We start from the raw sequence: 25,183 nt of genomic DNA on the forward strand, positions 1-25,183 counted from the left end.
CTCCAGCCTGGGCGACAGAGCGAGACTCTGTCTCAAGAAAAAAAAAAAAAAGAATATTGGTCACGGAGGAGCTGGGCTGCAGCAGGTGGAGGGCTGCTGGTGTTTTATTTTTTTATCTGGATGCTGCTGGCACAGGTATGTTTCATCTGGGAAAATTCACCAAGCTGTTTACTTATAATTTGTGCATGTTAGCCTTCAAGAGGAACATTTTAAAAGACTGTTGAGGCTGAGCATGGTGGCTCATGCCTGTAATCTCAACACTTTAGGAGGCCGAGGTGGGCAGATCACCTGAGGTCGGGAGTTTGAGACCAGCCTGACCAACATGGAGAAACCCCCGTCTCTACTAAAAATACAAAATTAGCTGGGTGTGGTGACACTCGCCTGTAATCCCAGGTACTCGGGAGGCTGAGGCAGGAGAACCACTTGAACCCGGGAGGCGGAGGTTGCAGTGAGCCGAGATTGAGCCATTGCATTCCAGCCTCAGCAACAAGAGCAAAACTCCGTCTCAAAAATAAATAAATAAATAAATAAATAAATACTGTTGAATGAGCCGGGTGCAGTGGCTCACATCTGTAATTTCAGCATTTTGGGAGGCTGAGGCTGGCAGATCACAAAACACAAAATTTAGCCAGGTGTGGTGGTGCACGCCTATAGTCCCAGCTGCTCGGGAGGCTGAGATGGGAAGATCACTTGGTGTCAGAAGGCAGACATTGCAGTGAGCTGAGATTGTGCCACTGCACTCCAGCCTGGGCAACAGAGCAAGACCCTGTCTCAAAGAAAAAAAGTATATAAACCCCTAGTTTTAGTCAGGGAGATGGGTTTGAGACTGATTTCCCATCTCTTCGGCTGCGCATCTGATTAAAGCCTTCTTCCTTGGAAAGAAAGGAAGCACGGTGGTTCCAGACCAACCTGGGCATCATGGCAAAACTCTCTCTACAAAAAACAAACAACCTATTCACACACAAAAATTAGCTGGGCATGGTGGCACACGCCTGTAGTCCCAGGTACTTGGGAGATTGATTTGGGAGGATCACTTGAGCCCAGGAGGTGGAGGCTGCAGTAAGCAGAGATTGCACCACTTCACTCCAGCCCGGGCAACAGAGCGAGACCCTGTCTCAAGAAAAAAAAAAAAAAAAATTGTTGAATGAATCTGTTACCAAAAACCAGGGGTTCAGTCCAGGTCCTGCTGCTGGTCGCACAGAAAGCCAATCACAAAGGCAAGTATTGCCAAGGAAGAAGGTTTTAATCAGATGGGGAGCCGAGGAGATGGGAAATCAGTCCCAAATCCATCTCCCTAAAACTAGGGGTTGTTTTTTTTTTTTTTTTGGAGACAGAGTTTTGCTCTTGTTGCCCAGGCTAGAGTGCAATGGCACAATCTCGGCTCACCGCAACCTCCACCTCCTAGGTTCAAGCGATTCTCCTGCCTCAGCCTCCAGAGTAGCTGGGATTACAGGCATGTACCACCATACCCGGCTAATTTTGTACTTTTAGTAGAGACAGGGTTTCTCCATGTTGGTCAGGCTGGTCTCGAACTCCTGACCTCAAGTGATCCGCTTGCCTCGGCCTCCCAAAGTGCTGGGATTACAGGCATGAGCCACCGCACCCAGCCAAACTAGGAGTTTATATACTTTTTTCTTTGAGACAGGGTCTTGCTCTGTTGCCCAGGCTGGAGTGCAGTGGCACAATCTCAGCTCACTGCAATGTCTGCCTTCTGACACCAAGTGATCTTCCCATCTCAGCCTCCCGAGCAGCTGGGACTATAGGCGTGCACCACCACACCTGGCTAATTTTTGTGTTTTTTAATAGAGACAGGGTCTCGCTATGTTCCGCATCCCAGTCTCGAACTCCTGGACTCAACCGATCCACCCTTGTGGGCCTCCCAAAGTGCTGGAATTACAGGCATGAACCACCATGCCCAGACTTTTTTGTTTGTTTGTTTCTAATATGGTGAATCAGATTGATTTTCAAATGTTAAATCAACCTTGCATTTTTAGAATAAGCCCCAGTTGGCCATGATGCTCTGTATTTATATATTGCTAAATATGATGTGCTGAACTTCTATTTAGGGTTTTTGTGTCTATGTTCATAAGGTGTATTGGCCTAGAGTTTTCTGTTCTTGCATTGTCATAGCCTGGTTTTAGCAGCAGGATAATGCTGGCCTCATAACATCAGTCAGGAGGCGTCCTCCCCTATGTTGTGGCCAAGTGGGTATGGGCGAGTATAATTTCCATGTTTGGTAGAGGTCACCAGGGAGCCCGTCTGAGCCTGTTCTCTTTGTTAACTATGAATTACATTTCCTTAATGGAGTTGCTCCCGTTATCTGTTTCTTCCTGAATGAGCTTTGGGTAGTTTGTGTCTTTCAATAATTTTTTCCATTTCAAATGAGTGAATTTCTGTGCGGCACGTTGTTGATTGTATTCCCTTCTCCTTTTCGCATCTGTAGGACCTACAGGTTGTCCTCCTCCATTCCTATGCCATGCCTCCTTTTTCTCCTGAGTGATTTTATTATTCTTTTCTTTTTCTTCTTTTTAGAGATGGAGTCTCACTCTGTCGCCCAGGCTGGAGTGCAATGGCACGATCTCGGCTCACTGCAACCTCCTGGGTTCTAGCAATTCTCCTGTCTCAGTCTCCCGAGTAGCTGGGATTACAGGCACACGCTGCCACACTCAGCTAATTTTTTGTATTTTAGTAGAGATGGGTTTTACCGTGTTGCTCGGGCTGGTCTCAAACTCCTGAGCTCAGGCAATCCACCTGCCTCAGCCTGATTTTTTTTTTTTTTGAGACGGAGTTTCACTCTCATCGCTCAGGCTGGAGTGCAATGGTGTGATCTCAGCTCACTGCAACCTCTGCCTCCCAGGTTCAAGCGATTCCCCTGCCTCAGCCTCCCCAGTAGCTGGGACTAAAGATGCCTGCCACCACACCCAGCTAAGTTTTTGTATTTTTAGTAGAGACAGGGTTTCACTATGTTGGCCAGGCTGGTCTCGAACTCCTGACCTCAGGCGATCCACCCGCCTCGGCCTCCCAAAGTGCTGGGATTACAGGCGTGAGCAACCATGCCCAGCTCGGCCTGTTCTTTTCTTTTTATATTGTGAGTGGGTCTTATGGTGCAGCCTGTGTCCCACGTGAACACCAGTGCCCCCAGCCCCCCTGCACAACTCTCAAAGTGACCCAGGTGGATGGGCAAATTCAGGGTCCCCCTACTTCAAGGGGAAGCAGAGACTGAGGATGGACTTGAGAGAGCGGCCGTGGAGGTGCTAAGAACCTGCACCTGGAATCGGGAGACATGGGAGGTCCCTGCTGGCTCTAATGCCCCTCCTACCCAGGACCCCTCAGGCAGCACCCTGCAGCAGGAAGAAGGAAAGCTAGACCCTGGGGAGGAGTAACAGGGCAGCTGCTAATTTCTGGATGGGCAGGTGCAGGCTTAACAGTGCGTGTCGGCAGGTAAGGCTTTATTCACAATCCACGCTCCAGGCCCTCTGCACTGGGACAGGACCACAGGGCTAAGCCCAGGCTGGGGGTTCAGGCAAGAGTCCTGCCCCTAGTCCTGGGCTGGAGGGCAGGCAGGCTGCAGGGAGGTGGGCAGGGCTCCTGGCCCGGCTCACACGTGCTGCTTCCGGTGGCGCAGCACCTCTGTGGGTGTGAACAGGAAGTCCTTCCCGCAGGCCTCGCAGTGGTAGGGCCTCTGCAGGACAGACGTCTTCTGGAGGGTTTCAGGGGCAGCTTCCTCAGCCCCTAAGGGAAGAAAAGGAGGAGGCTGTGAGGTGGGTGTTCCAGTGCACAGATCTACCCGCACCCAAATGCCAGGCACTTGTGGGGCTCAGGTTCTCTCCTGGCCTTTGGAGAACTCAGTTTTGCCTCCTCCAGGAAGCCTTCCCAGATTAATAAAAATACACAGGTCTGTCTTTACTCTGCATCCCTGCCAGTGAGAGAGACAGAGAGAAAGACACAAGGAGAGACATGGAGACTGAGAGGCAGACAGAGCCAGCCCTGGGGTGGGGGCATGTGGCCCCAGTGCTGTCTCCCCCACTGAACCCCAGTGTGTGGCATCCCTGGGTGACAACAGGGTGGACGTGACCAACGCAGAGATAGCTGCAGGACAGAGAAAAATAACAAGAGACAGGCCGGGCGCGGTGGCTCACGCTTGTAATCCCAGCACTTTGGGAGGCCGAGGTGGGCGGATCACAAGGTCAGGAGATCGAGACCACGGTGAAACCCCGCCTCTACCAAAAATACAAAAAAATTAGCCGGGCGTGGTGGCGGGCGCCTGTAGTCCCAGCTACTCGGAGAGGCTGAGGCAGGAGAATGGCGTGAACCCGGGAGGCGGAGCTTGCAGTGAGCCGAGATTGCGCCACCGCACTCCAGCCTGGGTGACAGAGCGAGATTCTGTCTCAAAAAAAAAAAAAAAAAAAAAAAAAAGAAAACAAGAGACATAGCCACAGAGAGACAAAGACAGCAACACAGAGACACCACAGGGGACAGGCAGACAGAGGTGGCACTCCAGGCCCTCCCTGCCTTGGGCTCCTGATCTTCAGGACAAGGCCTGTGTGTGGCACCAGCCAGGGCCAGCGGGTGGAGGTTGTCAGTCCTCAAAGCTCTAGCAAGTGCCCACATGCACAGGAGACCATCATGGGATGGACAGATGGCCAGGCAGAGGTGGCCGGGTCCCCACAGTCCTGTGCTTACCTGGGGGCCCACCCTGTGGGGCCTGGGGGCAGGTGTTCTCATGGGCGATGCGCTCCAGGGGTGTGAGGGGCGCATGCAGGCCACAGTGGGGACAGGTCCAGAAGGTTCGGAGACAGTCGCTGTACAGGTCTGTGTCACTCTGCAGCAGGCCAGCTGTCAGGGCTGGGCCCCCACCAAGTGCCACCCCACCACCCAAGTGCCCCCCTGGGACCCTTCCCAGAAGCCCTCAGGGCCACGGGCCCCACTTGGGAACCACGTCCCTGGACTAAGGTGAAACGGGGCGGTGGGGTTAGGCGTGGGGTCTTCCTGAAATCCCACCTTCAGGGAAGGAGGGTTCATGCTCACCGTGAGGCAGTTGTAGGTGAGGAAGTCGGTGACTGCATAGCCCCCCTTGGTGGGGTGGGGGGACAGGGTGGAGCTGCCAAAGAGGCCAGGAAGATGGGGGGTGGCTGGGATGGTCTGAGGTCCCACATACATGTTCTGGGCTTCTAGCCCTGTGAGCCGCCGGAGGCTGTAAGGAATCTAAGGAAGAAGAGACAGGAAATCAAGACAAAGAGACTCGGAGATGCCATCAAAGCACCTGGATCCAGCTGTGCCTGAAGCCCTCCCTCGGGCTTTGCAGTTATGGGAGCCAAATGCTTAAGCCAATCACAATTTGGTTGCAGACACGCATGACCAGGGGTTTGTCTAGAATATACCTGATAACCCACCCCCATCTAAATTGCCTTCCCCAGGCCCCTCTTCTGCCCCTGTCACTGGTGGGACCCCATTCAGACCTTGAGTCTGACCTTCAAGTCTGGCCGCCTCCCCCCTCCTCCTCCTAGCACGTCAGCCTTGGTCCCCTCTCCATGGCTCACTGGGTTCCTGCCCCTTTGTCCTCAAGCCCCTCTACTCCAGGAAGTCAGCCTGAATTACACCCTTCTCCCCACCCCACCCACATGAAGTAGAACCAGGAGCAATTTCCACTCCCCACCTAAGAGTCGGGGGCTGGTTTCAAGTCTGCTCAGTTCAGTTCTTCCCATCCAAAAGCAGACGCCTAGGGCTTCCCTCTCACACCCTGCCCATCCTTGACTGTTAGCAAGGGGGGATCAGCCACGCTTGCAGAAGGTGCTTAGTAAACAGGGCAGCAGTGGGTAGTGTGGCCTCTGGAACCAGGCTCCTGGGATCAAATCCTGGCTCCACCCAGACCAGTGGAGTGCCCTTGCGTAAGTGACTGAACCTCTGTGGCCTGAAAACCCCCAAATGTGCCCACGTGGAGTGAACGGGAAGCCAGGCCTTCCCGAGGCTCGAGCCCAGTGGCAGACGCCCCTTCTGGCCATAGGCAGGCACGGACACCCTGGTGGAGGGTACCTTGGATGCTGTGAATTGCAGGAGTTCCTTGCTCAGGGTGGCCACCTCCTTGGGGCTGACTGGCGCATCCTGCTCCTCCTCCTCCAGCCGCTGCTGGGCCTGGTGCGCCAGCTGCCGGTCCAGGGCACTTTCCCAGCGGGCACGGAGCTGCAGGGAAGCTGCCAGGAGCCGGATGGCACTTTCACTGTCTGCCAGCTGCAGCTCCAGCCAGCTGTCGGCCACCAGGCGGGAGCAGTCACCGTTGGTGTCCAAAGACCGGCTAAAAAGCAGGAGGGACTGGAAGAGACAGGGCAGAAGACAGGGAGTAGGTGTGAGGGGCAGGGCGCTGTTGGAGACAGGCCCTGCCCGGCTGGGCTCCTGCCCACCCACCAGCCCTGTCTATGCGAGGCATCCACCTACCCATCTACCCGCTGTACCAGGCACCCCTGCGGGTGCTGGGGATACGGCATAAACAAGGCAGCCGCTGAGTCAAGGAAGGGGGCTGGGGTGGCAGGGCGACAGATGGGAGCATGCTGGGAGAGAGACAGCTGCATTCTCAGGCAGGGTGGCAGAGGGATAGCAGGCACTCAGACACACATGACGTGCAGGGAGAGCCCAGACCCTGAGCACATGCTCCTCTGTGAGGACGGAAGTCAGCGCTGTAATTACCGGTGCTGTGGCTCATAAGATGTTGGGGAAAATTCTCAGGGCTGGGGCCAGGGCAGAGGAAAGGGCAGGACTGGCCATGCGTGGATGGTTTGGGGGCCGGGGATGGTACAGGAGGGTTCCATATAATGTTCTGCCTGCTTATGTGAATGTGAAGTTTCTCCATCTTCCTTCCTTCCTTCCTTGCTTCCTTTATTTATTTATTTATTTGAGGTGAGTCTCACTCTGTTGCCCAGGCTGGAGTGCAGTGGTGCAATCTTGGCTCACTGCAACCTCCACCTCCCGGGTCCAAGCAATTCTCCTGCCTCAGCCTCCCAAGTAGTTGAGATTACAGGCACTCGCCACCACACCCGGCTAATTTTTGTATTTTTAGTAGAGATGAGGTTTCACCACGTTGGCCAGGCTGGTCCCAAACTCCTGGCCTCAACTGATCCACACACCTCGGCCTCCCAAAGTGACGGGATTATAGGCATGAGCCACCACGCCCGGCTTATTATTTTTTGAGACAGTGTCTCACTCTGTCACCCGGGCTGGAGTGCAGTGTCAACAATCACAGCTCACTGCAGCCTCGACCTACCAGGCTCAAGCAATCCTCCTGCCTCAGCCTCCCGAGTAGCTGGGATTACAGGCACACAACACCACGCCCAGCTAACTTTTTAAAATTTTTTGTAGAGATAGAGTCTCCCTATGTTGCCTAGGCTGCCTTTGAACTCCTGGGCTCAAACCATCCTCCCACCTCAGCCTCCCAAGGTGCTGGGATTCCACGTGTGAACTGGCCAGATTCTCTCAACAAGCGGTCCAGTGCAGGAAGAGAGCGCCTCAGGTAGCAGGTCTGTTCTGCTTCCTGAGGCCCAGCTGGTCGCCAATCCTGTCCCTCGGCCTGCGTGCTGCCTGCTTTCCCATGCTCACATAAGCACCCGGCATCACCCTTTTGGTTTACCATCTGCCTCCACCATCCTATCTGAGCCCCACGATGGTGGGGAGTTTGGTTGACATTGACCACAGCTGCACCCCTGGCCCCAGAACACTAACAGTGCCTGGCCCACCAGGCGGGCTCGAGGGAGGTGTGGAAAATCTGCGGAGGATGGAGACACTTCTGGACACGCACAGAAGTGACTGAGCTGAGCTGGCTTTTGTGGTGTTGGTGGCAATCACAGTGTCAACAAAACCCTGAGGCTCTGGGAGCCCGCAGGTTCCTCTCTTCCCTCCACGTTCCCTGGGACCCAAGCCAGGGAGTGCTGGTAGTGAGCCGGGAGGCAGGAGAGGGCAGTGTGACCCGGGAGCTCTGGCTTGGCCACGTGCTCGCTGTGTGACTTAAGACAGGTGACGTATCCCTGCCCCTGCCTGAGCTTCAGTCCCCTCTATAAAGGGAGACCCACAGGGCTGCGTGAGGACTCCAAGGCCAGGCCTAGGATCATGAAGACGCTGGAGGAGCACTAGGGGCAGGGCAGTGGCTGCCATGGGGCCCATGGCTCTGCTGCCAGTGCCCATGCAAGGGCATCCATGATCTGAGTTCGGCCTCAGCCTCTACCTGGGCCACACCCTCCTCTCCCTCCTGGCGGCTGCCAGCCCTCCTGGCTGGGACCCTGTCCCCGCTCTGCTGAGAAGCCCCCAGGGCCCTGTCCCCCTCGCCTCTCTGGCCTCATCTCTGCACACTCCCCCCGCTGACTGCATGCCAAGCACATGTCTGCCTCGGAGCCTCTGTGCAGGCCACCCTACTGCCTGGAACACTCTGCCCCAAGATCCACACGCTCTCCTCTTTGGGTCTCTGCCTGGGGACACCAGGTGGCCTTATCTTGTACCACACCCTGTGTCCACCCTCACCCCCACCCTACTCTCTATTGCCCAGCACCACCCTTCCACACGTCGCTCAGGGTGTCACTGTGCTACTGCTGTCACTGTCCCCTGCCACTGGAGCCCGGGAGGGCAGGGGCTGGGCTTCATGCCTGGTTCCCTGCTGCACCCTTGGCACCTGGCACAGCGCCTAGCACCCAGCAGGCACTCAGCAGATTAACTGTTGAGCAAGTCCATGAATGAGAGAAAAAGCAGCCACAGCAACGGCCCAAGGCTGACGCCTGCGGCCAGCCCAGGTGCCAAGAGGCCCCTCCAAGCCCACGCGGTGCCCCCACCCACCACCCTGGGCAACGTAGCTCTCATATCTGGGCATGGGGGCGGAGTGGGGCAGAGGCCCACCTGGAGAGCAGGGATGCGGACACAGTTCACCAGGTACGGCTTGTTGGTCTCCAGCAGGGACACGAAGCTGAGGAGCTGATGTTTGCTGCTCATCTTGTCCTTGTCATCTGAAAGGTTGAGGAGGACCACTCAGGCCCACCCTGGCTCACCCAGGCCCATTAGAAGCCCGCCTGTCCCACCCGGTCAATGTACACATCGGTAGAAAGAATATGCTTACGGCATGGCTTTGGTGGCCTGGCTCAGACAAGAAGGTCAGCCAAATCTGAATGTGACTCCCAGCACGCAGCCATGCCTGCAGCGAGACACCCTTCCATGCACACGGGTGCCAGGGGGGCCTACCTCTGCAGGACTCAGCTGGGAGCTCACAGAGTCCATAGGACAGGCCCCCTGACCAGTGCTCACTCTGGGCACAGCCACACTGGCTCAGGTTGACTATCACCACCATGGGGAGGGTGAGGCCCAGCAGGGGTGAGTCACCCAAGGCTACCCAGGGAGGCCTGGCCCTGAAACTTCCCCTCCTGTGGGCCCCTGTCAATACCAGCCTGGGCCGGTGTGGGAGCCGCAGCCAGAGGGGCCCAGGAGTTCACGGTATCCCTGCCCCTCACATCCCGGATGGGGGTTCCTTCCGCCTGGGCTCACTGTACCTCGGCTTCCATCGCAGCTGCTGGCCTCCAGCTCCTGTGCGTGCAGCACCTGGGGGCTGCCAGCGAAGACGCAGGTGGGGTGCAGCACAGCGCCCTGCTTGGCCTGTGTGTGGAAAATCTGCGGAGGATGGAGACAAAGCACAGGCCATCCTATCTGCTGTCTCCTCTGCCCAGGATGCCTCTCCTCCACCCTCTGGCCCAGGTCCCCTCCTCCAGGAAGCCCTCCCTGACTCCTCCAAATCTGGGGCAGATGCCCCCTGTGGGCTCCTATAGTGCTCTTGGCGCTGGGCATGGATCGCTGCTCCAGAGGGAGAGCTGTCCTCGCTGGGTTGTCTGGGGACGGGTCTGTCCTCCCACTGGGTTGTGAGCCCCATGGGGACAGAACCAGGGTTGTTTCAGTCACCACTGCATCCCCGGCACAGGACAGACACTCAGGGTTTGTGTGTTGGAGGACAAAACATAGGACGGGGCAGAACAGGCCCCACCTGGTCTGAGTCCTTTCGGCTGCTGTTGAAGGCGTCGGGGACGGCCAGCTGCGGGTACAGGCCCCGGCCCAGCACCAGCTTCAGCAGAGCCAGCTGCTCGCGGCTCAGGTCCTGGGCTGAGCTGGCGGCGGCCTGCAGCTGCGCCAGGTCATGCCGAAGCTTGAACTTCACATCCTGGGGGGAGCACAGGGAGGCAGAGTCTTAGGAGACCTGAGGGGCTCCTACCATGATCCGCAGACCCCCAGGCTCTGCAGGTATCTAGTACCAAGCACCGTCCATGGAAACCCGGCTCCTGAAATGAGGACAGGGCCATGTCCCCTGGGACCCCCCAGGAGAGGCCAAGGCCCACCTTGGTAAACCCCACCCACCTACCCCCACACCCCACAGCGCCCACCTGGATGTCCACGCCATCACTGGCCCCTGGGAGGGCTGGGCCAGCCCGGTCCTCATCGCTGGAACCGCCATCCTGCTCCTCCTGCAGCCGCAGCACCTTGCGCCTGCGCCCCGCGCCCTCCTCGTGCTGGCGTTTCAGCTGGTGCAGGGCCCGGCGCTCCCGGCGCTGCTGCAGCCGACTGTAGCTGTCCCCTACCTGCGCAGCCTGGACTCCAGCCAGCAGCCCGTGGTCCTCCAACAGCTCCTAGGGGCAGGTGGGTAGGGGTGAGGGCCTCAGGGCAGGCTCAGTGGGCTCTGGACTCGTATGGAAATGGGGACCCTCCCGTGGCAGGGTTGCTAGTGCCCAAAGGGGGCTGAATGAGAGCAGCCCCTCGCATGGCGCTGGGCATGGATCGCTGCTCCAGAGGGAGAGCTGTCCTCGCTGTCGGCGGAGGGAACGCCGGGGCCAGGGGCAGGAGGAGGCAGGCGGGCGCGTCCAGTGCCTTTTCCACAGCTGGCTCCAGGCTCTGCTGACTGCCCCACCTGCCCCTCAGATCTGGGGGGCCCTGCTTTCCCACACAGCCCTGGTGGGCATCCTGCACTAGTGCTTCCAAGTGTAGCCCTGGGGCATCTGGGCACTTGGTGGGAATGCCAAGTCTTGGGCCTCATCCCAGAATGACCAAGTGGAGAGTGGAGGGGGCTCGGCGGGTTTGGGCATCTGTACCCAACAGACCCTCCAGCTGCCTGTGACCCATAAAATCTGAGACCCCTGCCCTCCCCATGCCCACATCTTGTCAACATTCCTCAAGTGACCCGATTTGGTTGGACCCTGTTTCCTGCTGAGCCCTGACCGATGGAGGACATGGGAGATTGTGCATGCGTGTGTATGTGTGCGTGTGTGTGCGTGTTTGCAAGTGTGTGTATGCATGTGTGTGTCTGCACATGTGTGTGCAAAGGGCTCACACTTTCCATTAGATTCTCAAAGCATCTGGGGACCAATGAAGCCTGAACACTGCTCTAGCAGCCAGAGAGAACTCAGGACCCATGCTCAGAACAATCAGGGCATCTGTGGTCCCTGACACCGGGACCCCAGAAATGGTACAAGAGGTGTTGGCTGGGTGACTGCCCACTCTGGGCCTCAGCTTGCCCATCTCCAACCAAAGAGAATGGGTTACACCAGGAACCCTTTTATTCTATCCTCAATCCATGGATACAACCACAGAAAAGGACCTAACAGCAGGTCTTTCTGCACTCAGATGGAGAACAGCCACAGAGTATCCATGAAACAAGCTGCAGAACTATGTGGGCACAGGAGAAACCCAAATCTTTTTTTTTTTTTTTTGAGACGGAGTTTCGCTCTTGTTGCCCAGGCTGGAGTGCAATGGCTCAATCTCGGCTCACCACAACCTCCGCCTCCTGGGTTCAAGCGACTCTCCTGCCTCAGCCTCCCAAGTAGCTGGGATTACAGGCACATGCCACCATGCCTGGCTAATTTTTGTATTTTTAGTAGAGATGGGGTTTTACCATGTTGTCCAGGATGGTCACGATCTCCTGACCTCGTGATCCACCCACCTCGCCCTCCCGAAGTGCTAGGATTACAGGCGTGAGCCACCACGCCCAGCTGGCAAGTGCTATTTTTATCCTCTCTTTTTTTCGAGGGGAAGCTGAGGCCCAGAGACAAGCAGTAACACGCCCAGGGCCACGCTGTCAGAAATGGCAGAGCCAGGATTCGTGGCTGACGTGTCTGGTTCCAGATGTGCCAGCCCCAACCACAACTGTAGGCTGCCTCCAACACCACGCCCATACAGCCAGCTCAGCATCCCCAGTCTGGAGGGTGAGCTCTTCCCAAGGATGCTGCACGTCCACTGACTCTGTCCACCCCTCCAGGAAGCCCTCCTGGATTTCCACTCCCTTTGCTCTGCCCAGCTGCCCCAATGCCTGGTCACCGGGTGGTGGGGGAGGTGGGTGCAGGGTGGGATTCTGGTCTGACCACTGTTCGGGAGGGGGAAGCAGTGTTCTGGAGTGTGCTTGCACGCGTCTGCCTGGGTGGGGCCGGCCTTACTCCTCCTCCCGAGCCTCACCTTGAACTGGCGCCGAAGGTTGGCCATCTCGTACAGCCGATGCTCCTCTATGCCCCGGCGGCGGCACCACTTGCGAGAGTTTCTGCTCCGTTCAGATTTCACCTGGGTGGAGGAGCAGACGCCAGGGTGTCAGGGCCCGGCCAGCACGGGGAGGGAGGGGCTGACCCAGCACCCAGAGCCCCAACACAGGCATCCCTCAGGGACACCTGCTCTCCTGCTTCCAGGTCTCAGCCCCAGTGCCCCCTCCTATGGGAAGCCCTCCCAGACTACCCACAAACTGGGTTAGATGCCCCGCTGGGCTCTCCCAGCCCCTTGGACTCCCCATTCCAGCCCTCTCTGGGTTGTCACTGTCACATCAGTGGTCTGTCTCCCTGCACTGGGGTGTGAGCCCCGGGAGGGCAGGGCCAGGGTAGTTTTGGCACTGATGGGTCCCCAGCACTACACTACAGGGCCAGGGTTAGGGCGAGGACTTAAGGGACATATACTGTATCTCCAGATGCCCCCCGAAGGAGTCTGGACTTTCTCCAGATGGCACAGGTTTTCATCAGTGCTTCAGAAATCCCAGGCTCCTCTCAGCCCCGGGCCTGGGCACGTGCTGTCCTGAGCCGAGAGCATGGATGTTGGAGACATGGCCCTCCCCAGGCAGGCCCAGTCTGCGGAGGGCTCAGTGGTCCTCCCAGGGTGGGGCTGAGGGTGGGACACGAGGAGGAGCCACAGGCCTTGACCCTGAGCAGGGTGACAGACAGAGGGGCCCCACCACCAGCCTCACCTGTACCCAGGCGTTGAAGATGTTGAAGAGCGTGAAGGGGTCACCCTGGTCGCTCTCCAGCGGCCGCCGTGCTGCTGCGCACTCTGGGCTGCTCTGGGCGCTGCGGGTGAAGGGCGACTGGACGCTGAGCGCGGCCGCGATGGTGAGCACAGGCTCCACCAGGCTGAACATGGAGCCCAGGATCAGCATCTTCCCTGGAGCGGCGGACACGGGGCTGAGGCTCCTGGGTGCCAGGACAGGCGCAGCCCTCACCACTCCGGGCCCCGGCCCGCCCTTCTGCCTGCCCTTCTGCTCCCACCCCCTCCATCTTGCCCACTAAGGGCCTCGTGACCCAGATGGACAGATTCAAACCCACGTGCTGTGCTTTCTGCTCACGTGGCCATGAGCAAGGGCCTCGGTTTCCCCATCTGTAGATTGGAGGTGGCCGGTGCCTGCCTCCTTGGACACACAGGAGACACTGTCTAAGCGCTGGCTACTCCTATCACCAAGTTCCCCACTTTGCTATTTACAACCCGCTCCCCCAGCGCTCTGATGCTTCCCTGGCTTGGTCTTTGCTCTAGGAGCTCATTTTGACCTATCGTGGTGGACATCTCTCCTCCGCGCTAGAGTGTCACCTGTAAGTGAGTCCCTCTCGCTCTGCCCTGGCACAGGCAGGCACTGACTCCTGTGCCTATCACAGGATGACTCTTCTCCTGCCGCCTTTGTTTAAGTCAAGGTGCAAGTGGAAGAGGAAGAGGGGACAGAAGGCGAAGACATGGAGAAAGATGGGGCAGGGGCTGGGAGAGGCAGGGAAAGGGGAGGAGGGGCAGAGGGGAGGCCACAGAGAGGAAAAGTGGCAGGAACCGTCTCCCAGGGTGGCCGAGTCTCACCTGGAGACAGCTGAACCCTGTCTCCAGCTGTGAGCGCTCCACAGCAGGCATCTAGACATCCCCCGGTTCTGGGCACCCAAGCTGACGCGGGACTCCCTTGCCCACCTGTCCTGTAAGTAGTGGTCTGTGTCATGTGTCTGACCCGCCCCCACTGTTGACCTTCGCTGACTTTCCACAGTGCCTGTCACAAAACTGGACTCAAGTAGATCACCTGAGGTCAGGAGTTTGAGACCAGCCTGGCCACCACGGTGAAACCCCATCTGTACTAAAAATATAAGTTAGCCCGGCATGGTGGTGGATGCCTGTAATCCCAGCTACTCGGGAGGCTGAGGCAGGAGAATCGCTTGAACCCAGGAGGCGGAGGATACAGTGAGCAGAGATAGCACCACTGCACTCCAGCCTGGGTAACAAGAGTGAAACTCCATCTCAAAAACAAAAAAAAAAAAAACAAGGCCAGGCATGGTGGCCCTCGCCTGTAATCCCAGTACTTTGGGAGGCCGAGACGGGTGGATCGCCTGAGGTCAGGAGGTCGAGACCAGCCTGGCAAACCTGGTGAAACTCCGTCTCTACTAAAAATACAAAATTAGCTGGGTACGGTGGCAGGCACCTGTAATCCCAGCTACTTGGGAGGCTGAGGCAAGAGATCACTTGAACCCTGGAGGCGGAGGCTGCAGTGAGCTGAGATCGTGCCATTACGCTCTAGCCTGAGTGACAGAACAAGACTCCGTCTCAAAAACCAAACAAACAAAAAAAGCTGGCCTCATAAAACAAAGGTGGCAGTAAAGCAGGGCTTGGGGCTGTACTGTGCAGGCCCCTGTCCTATTCCAGGACACCCCAGCTCTGTCACCAGGGACAAGTGGCCCCACCTAGCCGTGCCGCTGCTTCCCCATCTGTAAACAGGGGAACAACAGCATTGGCCTCTCCTCAGGCTGCCAAGAGGGTGCCTTGTGTTTCACCCTGTGAAGCGTTCAGAACTCCACCTGGCACAGAGGACGCCCAGCACAGGGTCATCCGTGCCTCTCGGTTCTCACTGTGACCCTGAGAGCAGCGGTTCTCTGAGCCTCGTTTTCCCCACAGGGAAAGTGGGGGCACCTGTCCCCAGCCCTCAGGGAGATAATGTGTGTGAGGCATTTAGCATCACCTCCAATCAAAGCCAGGCTTCCCCATGCCCTCAGGAGCCTCCTGGGCCCAGCCTCAGTTTCCCCATCTACACACTGGGGGCGATCAGAGGCCCTGTCCTCAGCAGGTAAGGATGAAATAATGGAAAGCCCACAGAGCCTTTTGCCGGCACACAGCAAGCGCTCACAGACCATTCTTCTGCTTCTCAGTTCAGATTCTCCCTGCTCTAGCCCTGTTTCCTTCCAAAACAAAAATGAGGCCGGGCGCAGTGGCTCACGCCTGTAATCCCAGCACTTAGGGAGGCCGAGGCTGGCGGATCACTTGAAGTCAGGAGTTCGAGACTACCCTGGCCAATGGGGTGAAACCCTGTCTCTACTAAAAAATACAAAAATTAACTGGGTGTGGTGGCACATGCCTGTAATCCCAGCTACTCAGGAGGCTGAGGTGGGAGGATCACTTGAACCCAGGAGGTGGAGGTTGCAGTGAGCCAAGATTATGCCACTGCACTCCAGCCTGGAGGACAGAGTGAAACTCCATCTCAAAATAAATAAATAAAACAAAAATGAACCATCTTCTTAGCCTGGGCAGCCCTGAGTCCAGCGGATCCAGCCTCCTGCCCACACTGAAGCCCCGCTGTGCTGCAAGGATGGGGGGCTTTAACGGTGTTAACACACACACAGGTGGTCCTACCATGGTGGGCCGCAGGCTGCTGGAAATAGAAAGTCTTGAGTCAGGAGAATTGGGCAAGATGAACAAGCCTCAGTCAGGGAGCTCCCCGGGAGGGGCGAGCATGACTCAGGAATGAGGGAGAGGAAGAGTTTTGACATCCTTGAGCCCGCAAGAGAGGGGCGCGGGGCAGAGCTGGGGACACGCTGTGCAGAGGAGAGAGGTGGGAGGGGTCTGAGCTGTGGAAAAGCCAAGACTTCTTTCTGTGTTTGGGGGATCTTGGGTACCCCACCTGCCTGTGCCTCCCAAGGGAGGCCCTGTCATGACCCCAAGTGCTAGGGAATCCAAGCGAGAGAGCCTGTCTTTCCTGTCACTCACGCGCAACCAGGGCACTTTGCGTCACATTCTCTGAAACAGCCTTGCAAGCCAGACACCACAGGCCACACCCAGCCTCTAGTGGTGGCATCTGCAGCGTCAGGTGCGTGCCTGAGACACTGATGGTGCACCACAGGTGGGCCACAAGAACGACAGGGTCACAGGGTCTGCTGGCCCCAAATCCCTCAAGATTAACGCCCTATTCCTGATGACACAGCATGGGGATGAGGAGCACCACATCTGCTTGTGACTGGCTACTGAAGACCTGAGATCAGGAGGGCCGGGAACTGAAAATGGTCTCCATCAACCTCTGTGGACCTGGCCTTTCCAGATCCTCACAGAACCGCCAGGTCAACTGATCAATCTTCTGGCCACCTTCAGCCATGCAGGACCCAGTTCCACTTAAACACTTCCCATCTAATTCGAAGCTCCTCACCTGACCCAGGGCCAGAGAGACAGCTGTCCCCTCCCCTCCTTCAGGCCTCTGCCCAGATGTCACCGTTCAGTGAGGCCTCCCAGGACAGCCAATTAACACTGCTCTCAGCCCTCACTGTGCCCACCACGCCCTGCATCCACCTGAGCAGCAATCAGCAGCTGACATTCCATGTTTTCACTCATTTATCTGCCCCTGTCCATCTCCCCTGTTACATGTGAGCTCCGTGAGGGCAGGAGTTTTGTTTTATTCACCGTTGTATCTCTGGCATCTAGAATAGGACTTGGCATAGAGCAGGTGCTCAAAAATTATTTAATGAATGGGCCAGGCACTGTGGCTCACACCTGTAATCCCAGCAGTTTGAAAGGCCGAAGTGGGCAGATCACTTGAAGTCAGGAGCTCAAGACCAGCCTGGCCAACATGGTGAAACCTTGTCACTACTAAAAAACAAATATTGGCCAGGCGCAGTGGCTCAAGCCTATAATCGCAGCACTTTGGGAGGCCGAGGTGGGCAGATCACTTGAAGCCAGGAGTTCAAGACCAGCCTGGCCAACATGGCGAAACCTTGTCTCTACTAAAAAACAAATATTGGCCGGGCGCAGTGGCTCATGCCTGTAATCCCAGCACTCTGGGAGGCAGGCAGAACACTTGAGGTCAGGAGTTTGAGATCAGCCTGACCAACATGGCGAAACTCCTTCTCTACTGAAAAAATACTGGCCGGGCACGGTGGCTCACGTCTGCAATCCCAGCACTTTGGGAGGCTGAGGTGGGCAGATCACTTGAGGTCAGGAGTTGGAGACCAGCCTGGCCAACATGATGAAACCCCATCTCTACTAAAAATACAAAAATTAGCCAGGCATAGTGGCGTGAGCCTGTAATATTAGCTACTCAGGAAGCTGAGGCAGGAGAATTGCTTGAACCCAGGAGGTGGCAGTGAGCTGAGATCACACCACTGCATTCCAGCCTAGGCAACAGAGCAAAAACTCTGTCTCAAAACAAAACAAAACAAAAATTAGCCAGGTATGATGGCGGGCACCTACAGTCTCAGCTACTCAGGAGGCTGAGGCAGAAGAATTGCTTGAATCCAGGAGGCAGAGGTTGCAATGAGCTGGGATCGCACCACTGCACTTCAGCCTGGGCAACAGAGCGAGACTCCATCTCAAAAAGAAAAAAAACCATATACATATATATATGTGTGTGTGTGTGTGTGTGTGTGTGTATATATGTGTGTGTATATATGTGTGTGTGTGTGTGTGTGTGTGTGTGTGTGTGTATATATATATATATACACACATTCAATGCGCCGGGAGCAGTGGCTCAAGACTGTAATCACAGCACTTTGAGAGGCCAAGGCGGGCAGATCACCTGAGGTCGGGAGTTCGAGATCAGCCTGACCAACATAGAGAAACCCCAGCTCTACTAAAAATACAAAATTAGCTGGGCATGGTGGCGCATGCCTGTAATCCCAGCTACTCGGGAGGCTGAGGCAGAAGAATCGCTTGAACTCAAGAGGTGGAGGCTGTGGTGAGCTGAGATGGCACCACTGCACTCCAGCCTGGGCAACAACAGCGAAACTCAGTCTCAAAAAAAAAAAAAAAAAAGTATTTAATGAATGAATAATGGGACTGTTGGTTACATCTCCCGCCTTCTCCCTCTCACTCCATTGCAGCCACACGGGGCTCCTCACTGTTCCCGTAGCAGCAGGCATGTGCCCCCACAGGGCCTCTGTACTGGCTGTTTCCACTGCCCGAACGCCCTCATGCTCCATCTGCACTGTCCAATACGGCCGCCTCTGGCCACACATAGCTATGGGCAGTTGAACATGGCTAGTCCAAACCAAGATTTCCAAGATGTCGTATGGTAAAAAATAACATAAAATCTTGCAAAAATGTTTATATTGATTATGTTAAAATTATGACGTTTTAGGTATATTAGGTTAAATCAGCTATTTTATCAAAATGAATCTCACCTGTTTGTTTTTGCTTTTTTTTTTTTTTTTTTGAGATGGAGTCTCGCTCTGTTGCCCAGGCTAGAGTACAATGGCATGGTCTCGGCTCACTGCATCACTGCAACCTCTGCCTCCCAGGTTCAAGCAATTCTCCTGCCTCACCCTCCCAAGTGGTTGGGATTACAGGCGCATGCCACCACACCCAGCTAATTTTTGTATTTTTAGTAGAGATAGGGTTTCACCACGTTGGCCAGGCTGGTCTCGAACTGCTGACCTCGTGATCTACCTGCCTCGGCCTCCCAAAGTGCTGGGATTACAGGTGTGGGCAACTGTGCCAGCCATGTTTCTCGACTTCTGCGGGCAAGCATGTTCCAGTATTTGCATGGCTCCTAGCCCTCATCTCCATTTCTCTGCACCGATGTTACCTTCCCCGTGAGGTCTGCCTTATACATGAGGCCTGTATTATAAACTGCAACTCCCCATTCCCCAACCCCGTTGTTTCTTCTCTCCAGAACACTAGGCACCATCTGATCTACTATGCCTTTTCCTTATTGTCCTAATTTGTTGCTGGTCTTCTTCACCAAAATGTCAGCTCCCTGAGGCCAGAGATTTGTTCTGTTCTGTCCACTGCTATATGCCCAGCACCTAGAACAGTGCCTGGCTCAGCGAAGAGTGAATAAATGAACTGGACCCAGGGAAGAAAGAGACTTGCCCCCAGGCCACTCAGAGAGTGAGCTGTGCCCATACCCGCTCCTGGTGCCCTGAGTGATCACGAGGGGGGTGGGTACTCACCAATCACAACGTCCACAGGCAGCTGGGCCAGCAGGGACCCAATGGGTGTGAGGGCCTCTGAGCTGTCCAGGGCCCCCTGGTCCCGGAGGTAGAGGATGGCGGTTTCCAGGCTGGCTGGTGGTGGGGGCTCGATAAAGGGGAAGGTTCGGGGGTCCCCCACACTCATGCTCTTCATCTAGAATGAGAAGCAAAACCCCCAATATTGGGGAACACAAGAGCCACCGTGCAGCACAGGGGGGCTCAGAGATCACAAATTCATGACATTTTAAAATTCCTAGTGTTGGCCAGGCGTGGTGGCTCACGCCTGTAATCCCAGCACTTTGAAAGGCCAAGGCAAGCGGATCATTTGAGGTCAGGAGTTCGAGACCATCCTGGCCAACATGGTGAAACCCCGTCTCTACTAAAAATACAAAAATTAAGGCCGGGCGCGGTGGCTCACGCCTGTAATCCCAACACTTTGGGAGGCCGAGGCAGGCGGATCACAAGGTCAGGAGATCGAGACCATCCTGGCTAACACAGTGAAACCCTGTCTCTACTAAAAATACAAAAAATTAGCCGGGCGTGGTGGCGGGCGCCTGTAGTCCCAGTTACTCGGGAGGCTGAGGCAGGAGAATGGCGTGAACCCCAGGGAGCGGAGCCTGCAGTGAGCCGAGATCGTGCCATTGCACTCCAGCCTGGGCAACAGTGAGACTCTGTCTCAAAAAAAAACAAAAAACAAAAATTAGTAGTGGCGCATGCCTGTAATCCCAGCTACTCGGGAGGCTGAGGCAGGAGAATCGCTTGAGCCCAGGAGGTGCAGATTGCAGTTAGTCGAGATCGCGCCTCTGCACTGCACTCCAGCCTGGCAATACACCGAGACTCCATCTCAAATTCCCAGTGTCAGCCAGGCACAGTGGCTCATGCCTGTAATCCCAGCACTTTGGGAGGCCGCAGCAGGTGGATCACTTGAGGTCAGGAGTTTGAGACCAGCCTGGCCAATATGGTGAAACCCCATCTCTACTAAAAATACAAAAATTAGCCAGGTGTGGTGGCGAGTGCCTGTAATCTCAACTACATGGGAGGCTGAGGCAGGAGAATTGCTTGAACCTGGAAGGCGGAGGTTGCAGTGAGCCGAGATTGCACCACTGCACCTCCAGCCTGGGCCACAGAGTGAGATTCTATCTCAAAAATAAAATAAAATAAAATAAAATTCCCAATGTCAAGATCCACTGTGCAGAGGCAGGCAAGGAGGGCTGCTGTCTCTGTATCTGTCTGCCTAGCACATCTTGCTCCAGACCCTGACCATGGAGGAGAAGCACATGACCTGAGCTGGACCAATCAGAATCCTTCCATGAGACTGGAGCCAGGAAGGGCATTCCCAGCATCCTCTCTGGTTGTGGCCAGGATGGAAGCCTATCTTATTAACCCAGAACTGCTGTGACCTTTGACTTTGTCCATTTTTTGGAAATGGGCCCATCTACAGCAGATGGAGAAATTCTTGGATTGTTCCTAAGTTAGACATGCTGCCTCACAAATGCACAAAATGGTAAGATCCCCCTTTCTGCCTGCAATAGTTTCAGTTGTTATTTCTCTCACTTGCAACCAAAAGAATCCCAATTAATGCAGCAGCCCAGGCAGGCAGCAGGTGGGGAGAATTAAGTGACAGCATATGTCTACCCCGGGGCCTGGCGTGGCACACGTAAGCAAACAGCACCTCTCTGGTGACTGGAAGAAGGAGAGGCTGGCAAGGCAGCTCATGTGACAGCCAGAGAGTGAGAAGGAAGCTCAGAGAAGTCTGTTCGCCTGGCTTTGATCCGAGGGCACTACAAGTTCTGGCGTCCACCTGCAAGCAGCTGCTGCTCCTTCCCCCCTGCTGACCAAGCCTTGATGCCGTCTAGGAGTTCACCCAATACTCATTTAAAAACCTTTATAGGCAGGGTGCGGGTGGCTCATGCCTGTAATCCCAACACTTTGGGAGGCCAAGGCAGGCAGATCACTTGAGGTCAGAAGTTCAAGACCAGCCTGGCCAACATGGTGAAACTCCCTACTAAAATTACAAAAATTAGCTGGGCCTGGTGGCACCCATCTGTGGTCCCAGCTACTCGGGAGGCCGAGGCAGGAGAACGACTTGAGCCTGGGAGGCGGAGGTTGCAGTGAGCTAACACCGCTGCACTCCAGCCTGGGTGACAGAGTGAGACTCTGTCCCAAAAATAAATAAATAACCTTTACATTAGAAGCTCAATTTAAAGAGGCAGGGGGCAGGGCATGGGTTTTTAAAAATTCTCCAGGTGTTTCCAGTATGCAGCTGGGGCTGAGACACTGCTCTGATCAACTCAGGCAATGCCACAACCCTAGATAATTGCTGGGCCTAGGGTGAACACACATGACCCGGTTCTGCTGACAAGAGAAGATGAGAGACTGGCCAGAGGCTTCTAGAAAATGTTCCTGTGGCCTTAAAACTTAGACCCACAGAGAAGGGCAGTTCCTTGCTTCTGCCTCCGGATGGTAAAGGAGGAGGAGGTGACGCCCACTGTGCCTGGAGCCAGTGGCCACTCACGAAGCAGGCTCTGACGCCTGGTGGCCTCAGATGGAGCCCTGACTCTACTACTTGCCAGATGTGTGACCTGGGGCAATATTTTATCTCTCTCTGCATCCTTCTTCTGGTCCAAAAATTAGGGTAAGACTACCTACCCCATGGACTTTGTTTTTTATGAGACAGGGTCTTGCTCTATCACTTAGGCTGGAGTGTAGTGATGCAATCAAGGCTCACTGCAGCCTCGAACTCCTGGGCTCAAGCGATCCTGCTGCCTCAGCCTCCTGCGTGGGACCACAGGTGTGTGCCACCACACCGGGCTAATTTTTAAATTTTTTGTAGAGTCAGGGCCTCACCGTGTTGCCTAGGCTGGTCTCGACTTCCTGGCCTCAAGCAATCCTCCTGCCTCAGCCTCCCAAAGTGCTGGGATGACAGGCATGAGTCACTCATTGTGCCCGGCAGCACCAGTATTTTTTTCTTTTTAAAAGATGAAATCAAACAGAATAGAAAATAGTGTGCACCTCCTGCAGGAAGGCCACTGGTTTGTGCTACACCCGCACGTGAGCCTGTGGCAGACACCATCAGCTGCTCCCAACTTTCCTTTTCCTTTTGTTCCTGAGCACAAGGACTACACTTCCCAGCCTGCTTCACAGTTGGGCGTGGCCACGAGACTGAGGACTGACCAGGAGTGGTGAGTGCAAGGCAAGTGCACCATTTGCAGGCTCGACCCGCAAACCCTCCTGTACTCACTTCCCACGCCCTTGACCCTTTGGCTGGCTGGACACATATGCAGGAGAAGCCCCTGGGGAGATTATAGAGCCACAAGAGTGAAGGACCCTGGGTCCCTGAATAAAGAAAATTGCCTGCCAACCTGTAAACCACCATTCCGCTGTTGGCCATTCGTGACCATGTGTATTTGTCATGGCAGTCTAACCTATGCTAAATTAACAAATGAGATACAAATCATGACATAAAATGTATTGAGAAACCCTGGTTTTAAAAGCCCTTTCCTGCTAGGTTTCCTGTTACAGCTGAAAGCATTCTGATTGAGTCACTGGTTCTTCCTTTGACCCTATGGAAATTTTTTTTTTTTGAGATGGAGTCTTGTTCCATCGCCCAGGCTGGAGTACAGTGGCGTGATCTCGGCTCACCGCAACCTCCACCTCCCGAGTTCAAGCAATTCTCCTGCCTCAGCCTCCCGAGTAGCCGGGATTATAGGTGCACACCACCACACCCAGCTAATTTTTTGTATTTTTAGTAGAGACTGGTTTCACCATGTTGGTCATGCTGGTCTCAAACTCCTGATATCAAGTGATCCACCTGCCTTGGCCTCCCAAAGTGCTGGGATTACAGGTGTGAGCCACCATGCCCAGCTGACCCTGTGGATTTAAGGAACAATTCTCCCCTCAACAAGGGTTTTGACATTTGGACGGGATGGGTTCCCCTCAGTGGCTTGGCTAGCCCTATCCTTCCCGACCCTGACCCTCTGGGGTTCGGTCCTATGTAAATGCTTCCTGGCTGGCCGGGCACAATGGCTCATGTCTGTAATCCCAGTACTTTGGAAGGCCAAGGTGGGAAGATCACTTGAGCTTAGGAGTTTGAGACCAGCCTGGGCAACATAGCAAGACCTGATCTCTACTAAAAATAAAAAAAGTTAGGCCGGGCACAGTGGCTTATGCCTGTAATCCCAGCACTTTGGGAGGCCGAGGCGGGTGGATCACGAGGTCAGGAGATCAAGACCATCCTGGCTAACACAGTGAAACCCCGTCTCTACTAAAAAAAAAATACAAAAAATTAGCTGGGCGTGGTGGTGTGCACCTGTAGTCCCAGCTACTCGGGAGGCTGAGGCAGGAGAATCACTTGAATCTGGGAGGCGGAGGTTTCAGTGAGCCGAGATCGCGCCACTGCACTCCAGCCTGGGTGACAGAGGGAGACTCCATCTCAAAAATAAATAAATAAATAAAATTTTAAAAGTTAGCCAAGGCCGGGCACGGTGGCTCATGCTTGTAATCCCAGCACTTTGGGAGGCCGAGGCGGGCGGATCACGAGGTCAGGAGATCGAGACCACGGTGAAACCCCGTCTCTACTAAAAATACAAAAAATTAGCCGGGCGTGGTGGCGGGCGCCTGTAGTCCCAGCTACTCGGAGAGGCTGAGGCAGGAGAATGGCGTGAACCTGGGAGGCGGAGCTTGCAGTGAGCCGAGATTGCGCCACTGCACTCCAGCCTGGGTGACAGAGCGAGACTCCATCTCAAAAAAAAAAAAAAGGTAGCCAAGCGTGGTGGTGTGTGCCTGTGGTGCCAGCTACTTGGGAGGTGGAGGTAGGAAGATCATTTGAGCCTGTAATATGGAGGCTGCAGTGAGCCGTGATCACAGCACTGCACTCTAGCCTGAGTGACAGAGCAAGACCCTATCTCAAAATAAAATAAAATAAAATAAAATAAAATATAAAATAAAATAAAATAAAATAAAAAATAAAATAAAATAAAATAAAAAATAAAATAAAATATAAAATAAAATAATAAAATAAAATAAAATAGGCCTCCCAGGTTCCTCCCTGTGCCAGCAGTTAGGATATAGTCCCCTTTCTGCCCGTGCCTCACCTGCAGCACCAACGAGTCCAGGGCCACCCTCCGAATTTCCGGGACGGGGTAGGGGGCGAAGGCATCATAGTCCGATTCGGCATAGAGGCGGAAGCAGACTCCGGGGCCTGTGCGGCCCGCCCGGCCCTTCCGCTGCTCTGCGCTGGCCTGACTGATCCAGAACTCCTGCAGCCGCTGTAGCTTGGCCTGCGGGTCGTAGCTCATCTCCTTCACCTTCCCTGGATGGGAGCAATGAGGAAAGGGAGTCTGTGTGTGGCAGCCACGTGCGGCTGGCCACGCGCCTGGCTCTAGCCACTCACCAACACCCTCACTTACTCCTTTATTCTGTTAATGCTAACTGAGGGCTTATTCTGGGCCCAACTCTGACATTTTGTTCATTTATTCTTTCATTTCCTCACGTATCTTTTTTTTCTTTTTTGAGACAGGGTCTCACTGTCTCCTAGGCTGGAGTGCAGTGGCTCAGTCACAGCTCACTGCAGTCTCAACCTCCCAGGCTCAAGCGATGATCCTCTTAGCTCAGCCTCCCGAGTAGCTGGGACTAAAGGTGCACGCCAACACACCCGGCTAATTTTTTGCAGAGACGGGGTTTCACAGGCTGATCTCAAACTCCTGGGCTCAAGCAATCTGCCTGCCTCAGCCTCCCAA

The 25,183-nt window shown here is 55.2% G+C and overlaps 1 protein-coding gene across 4 annotated transcripts in view; it reads right to left on the reverse strand.

The window, feature by feature from the left end:
- Positions 1-3,439: 3,439 nt before the first annotated feature.
- The window catches only part of DHX34 (DExH-box helicase 34), a 34,398-nt gene continuing 12,654 nt past the window's right edge, over positions 3,440-25,183 (reverse strand). For all 4 annotated transcript variants that reach the window (XM_032169336.2, XM_058424851.1, XM_032169337.2 and 1 more), the window contains 12 exons: positions 24,539-24,756; positions 19,425-19,599; positions 13,223-13,416; positions 12,454-12,555; positions 10,395-10,637; positions 10,001-10,174; positions 9,516-9,633; positions 8,872-8,978; positions 6,034-6,309; positions 5,029-5,205; positions 4,684-4,822; positions 3,440-3,732 (listed from right to left, as the gene is read on the reverse strand). In XM_032169336.2, the coding sequence (XP_032025227.1) occupies positions 3,599-3,732; positions 4,684-4,822; positions 5,029-5,205; positions 6,034-6,309; positions 8,872-8,978; positions 9,516-9,633; positions 10,001-10,174; positions 10,395-10,637; positions 12,454-12,555; positions 13,223-13,416; positions 19,425-19,599; positions 24,539-24,756 (2,057 nt within the window). In that variant the 3' untranslated portion in view covers positions 3,440-3,598. The remainder of the gene's footprint in view (positions 3,733-4,683; positions 4,823-5,028; positions 5,206-6,033; positions 6,310-8,871; positions 8,979-9,515; positions 9,634-10,000; positions 10,175-10,394; positions 10,638-12,453; positions 12,556-13,222; positions 13,417-19,424; positions 19,600-24,538; positions 24,757-25,183) is intronic.

This window comes from Hylobates moloch, unplaced genomic scaffold (genome assembly GCF_009828535.3).
Source record: "Hylobates moloch isolate HMO894 unplaced genomic scaffold, HMol_V3 SCAFFOLD_12, whole genome shotgun sequence".
In the NCBI taxonomy this organism is placed as follows: Eukaryota; Metazoa; Chordata; class Mammalia; order Primates; family Hylobatidae; genus Hylobates; species Hylobates moloch.